The 3,707-nt window shown below is 38.9% G+C and overlaps 1 protein-coding gene across 13 annotated transcripts in view; it reads right to left on the bottom strand.

Annotated features, from left to right (window-relative positions):
- The window catches only part of LOC104662548 (POC1 centriolar protein homolog B), a 138,298-nt gene that overhangs the window by 40,293 nt on the left and 94,298 nt on the right, over positions 1-3,707 (bottom strand). For 10 of the 13 annotated variants that reach the window (XM_010363577.2, XM_010363576.2, XM_010363575.2 and 7 more), the window contains one exon: positions 288-503. The exons of the other annotated variants lie outside the window; for them this stretch is intronic. In XM_010363577.2, coding sequence (XP_010361879.1) covers positions 288-503 — 216 coding nt within the window. The remainder of the gene's footprint in view (positions 1-287; positions 504-3,707) is intronic. 13 annotated transcript variants of the gene reach the window in all.

Here is a 3,707-nt window from a genome sequence, read left to right on the forward strand (position 1 = left end):
GAAATGGTTACTCCCAATACGTTTTTCTTATGGCTCTAAATTAGTTTTTACGAATGGCTTAAAGTGTGTGTGTGTGTGTGTGTGTGTGTGTGTGTGCGTGCACATACAAATGCATAGGCTCCGAGTTTATCTCTACAAGATCTTCTTTAGGGCATTGCCACCTTGAGTTTGCTTTGCTAGTACAGAAAAATTTCCCCTGCTCTGCTAGTTCTACAACTTGCTGCATCCAGAATTGTTTTGTGTATCTTACCCCCAAGTGCAATGCATGCAACCTGTGTCATGCCCACCTGTGTCAAAACATTGAGTTGTTCCATAATATGCTCTAAAGCATCAGTCACAGCGAGAGGTATGCTTCTTTGACTTTCACAGGGGAGGTCACTAATGTCTTCTGTTTTCTTTTTTGTGGTTGTTGGTGAACATTCTGGTGACAAGGAAGGGTTCAAGAAATATCCACAGGCCTCTTCACCCTTGTCTGGCAGAGTTCTACCACTGGTTTCTGTTGTCTTTAATGTCACAGAAAATATAGGAAGAGTTATATTTTCCAAACTTTAAAATGATAGATACAAAAGTTTAAAATACTCCACTTCTAAAAAGCCCAGCCTTACATTGAAGATTTATCCTCAACTATAACAAATTATGGAAATTACTATAATTAAATAAGGAATTATTATAATTATTTTACTAAGGAAACAAAGCTGAATAGAGAAAATTCACAATTTTCCTTGACTTTCTTTTCAATGAAACACACTTTCTATACACTGATCTGAGGGATCTACCATTAAAAAGATTGTTAGATGCAGTTTAATTCTTAGTTTAAAAACAATATTCACATCTATTAGGATGACTTATCAAAAAAAAGGAAAATAACAAGTGGTGGTGAGAATATGGAGAAATTGAAACACTTGTCCATTGCTAGTAGGAATGTAAAATGGTTCAGCTGCTGTGGAAAATAGTTTGCCTGTTAGTTACTCCCAAAATTAAACAAAAAATTACCATATGATCCAGCAATTCTCCTCTTAAGTATACATCCAGCAGAACTCTGAAAGCAGGGACTCAACTGGACACTTATACTTGTATAGCAATGTTCATAGCAACATTATTCACAATAGCCAAACGCTAGAAACAACTCAAGTTCTATCGATAAATGAATGTATACACAAAATGTGGTATAAACATACAATGAAATATAATTCAGTCATAAAAAGGAATGGAATTCTGATACATGCTATAACATGGATACATCTTGAAAACATGCTAAGTAAAATGAGCCAGACACAAAAGGACAAACATTATGTGATTGCACTTATATGAGGTGCCTAGAATAAGTAAATTCCGAGAGACAAAAAGTACAGTAGAGGTTACCAGGGGCTGGAGGTAGGGGTAATGGGGACTTATTGCTCAAGGAGTAGAGAGTTTCTACTTGGAATGATGAAAAAATTCTGGAAATAGATAGTGAAGATGGTTACAAAACACTGAATACTATGAATATACTTAATGCCAGTGAATTGTATACTTCAGAATAGTTAAAATGATAAATTTTACATTATGTATATGTTACCACAATAGAAAAACCAAAAGTCCTCCATATGGCAATGAACAATCCAGAAATAAAATTAAGAAAATAATTCCATTTACAATGAAATAGCATAAAAATATTTATGAAAAAATTTAACAAAAGAAATGTAAGGCTGGGTGTGGTGGTTCAAGCCTGTAATCCCAGCACTTTGGGAGGCCAAGGTGGACGGATCACCTGAGTCCAGGAGTTCGAGACCAGCCTGACCAACATGGCAAAAGTCTCTACTAAAAATACAAAAATTAGCTGGGTGTGGTGGTGCATGCCTGTAATCCCAGCTACTCGGGAGGCTGAGGCATAAGAATCACTTCAACCTGGGAAGCAGAGGTTGCAGTGAGCCAAGATCACAACACTTCACCCCAGCCTGGGTGACAGACCGAGGACATGTCTCAAAAAAAAAAAAAAGAAAAGAAAAGAAAGAAACGTAAGACTTGTACACTGGAAACTATTATACAAACCATCATTGAAAGAAATAAAAGATCTAAACAAATAAAGATCCCATATCCCAAATTCATGAATCGAAAACCTTAATATTATTAAGATGGCAATACTCCCCACATTGATATGCAGATGTGGTGCAAACCCTATGAAAATTCCATTTGTCTTTTTTGCAGAGGTTGATAAGCTGATCCTAAAACTCATATGGAAATGCAAGAAACCCGTAACAGTTAAAATAATATTGATGAAAAAAATGTGAAGGACTCATACTTCCAAATTTCAAAACTTATTGTAAAACTATAGTAATTAAGACAGTGTGGCACTGACATAAAAATAGACATATAAATCAAAGAAACAAAATCGAGAGTGCAGAAATAAACCCTTCCATTGATGGTCTATTTTTTTTTTTTTTTTTTTTTTGAGACAGAGTCTCACTCTATCACCCAGGCTTGAGTGCAGTGGCTCACTGCAAGCTTCACCTCCCAGGTTCACGCCATTCTCCTGCCTCAGTCTCCTGATTAGATGGGACTACAGGCACCACCACCACGCCTGGCTAATTTTGTTTGTATTTTTAGTAGAGATGGGGTTTCACCATGTTAGCCAGGATGGTCTCAATCTCCTGACCTTGTGATCCACAGCGCCCTGCTAGTCAGTTGATTTTTGACAAGGTTGCCAAGACAATTTAATCAAGAAAGAATTATCTTTTTGACAAATGGCATGGGGAAAACCCAATATCCACATTCAAAACAATGAATTTGGGTCTCTACCTCACACCATATACAAAATTAACTCAAAATGGATCATAAAGGGCTGGGCATAGTGGCTCATGCCTATAATCCCAAAGTGTTGAGAGGCCAAAATGGGAGGATTGCTTGAGGCCAAGAGTTTGAGATCAGCCTGGACAACATAGGGAGACCCCATCTCTACAAAAATTAAAAAACTTAGACAGGCATGCTAGTGTGTGCCTGTAGTTCTAGCTACTCAGGAGGCTGAGTCAGGAGAACAACTTGACCCCAGGAGTTTGAGGCTGCAGTGAGCTATGATGGAACCACTGCACTCCAGCCTGGGCTACAGAGTGAGAAACTCTATCTCTTTAAAAAACAAACAAACAAGGCCGGGCGCGGTGGCTCAAGCCTGTAATCCCAGCACTTTGGGAGGCCGAGACGGGCGGATCACGAGGTCAGGAGATCGAGACCATCCTGGCTAACATGGTGAAACCCCGTCTCTACTAAAAAATACAAAAATCTAGCCGGGCGAGGTGGCGGGCGCCTGTAGTCCCAGCTACTCGGGAGGCTGAGGCAGGAGAATGGCGTAAACCCGGGAGGCGGAGCTTGCAGTGAGCTGAGATCCGGCCACTGTACTCCAGCCCGGGCTACAGAGTGAGACTCCGTCTCAAAAAAAAAAAAAAAAAACCACACAAAAACAAACAAACAAACAAACAAAAAAACAAACAAACCACATCCTCAAAATGATCCTATTAGTATCACTTTGAATTACTCAACTCCATATGACAGAGAAAAGCTAAAACTGTACTGAAAACATCCAGAAGAAAGGCTCCTAACAATCACAGATCCTGAAAGAACAAGTTAAAAGGATTTTTAATGCTACCCAGTCATACTTAGAAGCATCTATGGACCAACCACCTATTTATGCTCTGAGCTAAAGGAACTAGGAAGACAACATACAGCACTTATCT

Source organism: Rhinopithecus roxellana, chromosome 10 (assembly GCF_007565055.1).
Source record: "Rhinopithecus roxellana isolate Shanxi Qingling chromosome 10, ASM756505v1, whole genome shotgun sequence".
Classification (NCBI taxonomy): domain Eukaryota; kingdom Metazoa; phylum Chordata; class Mammalia; order Primates; family Cercopithecidae; genus Rhinopithecus; species Rhinopithecus roxellana.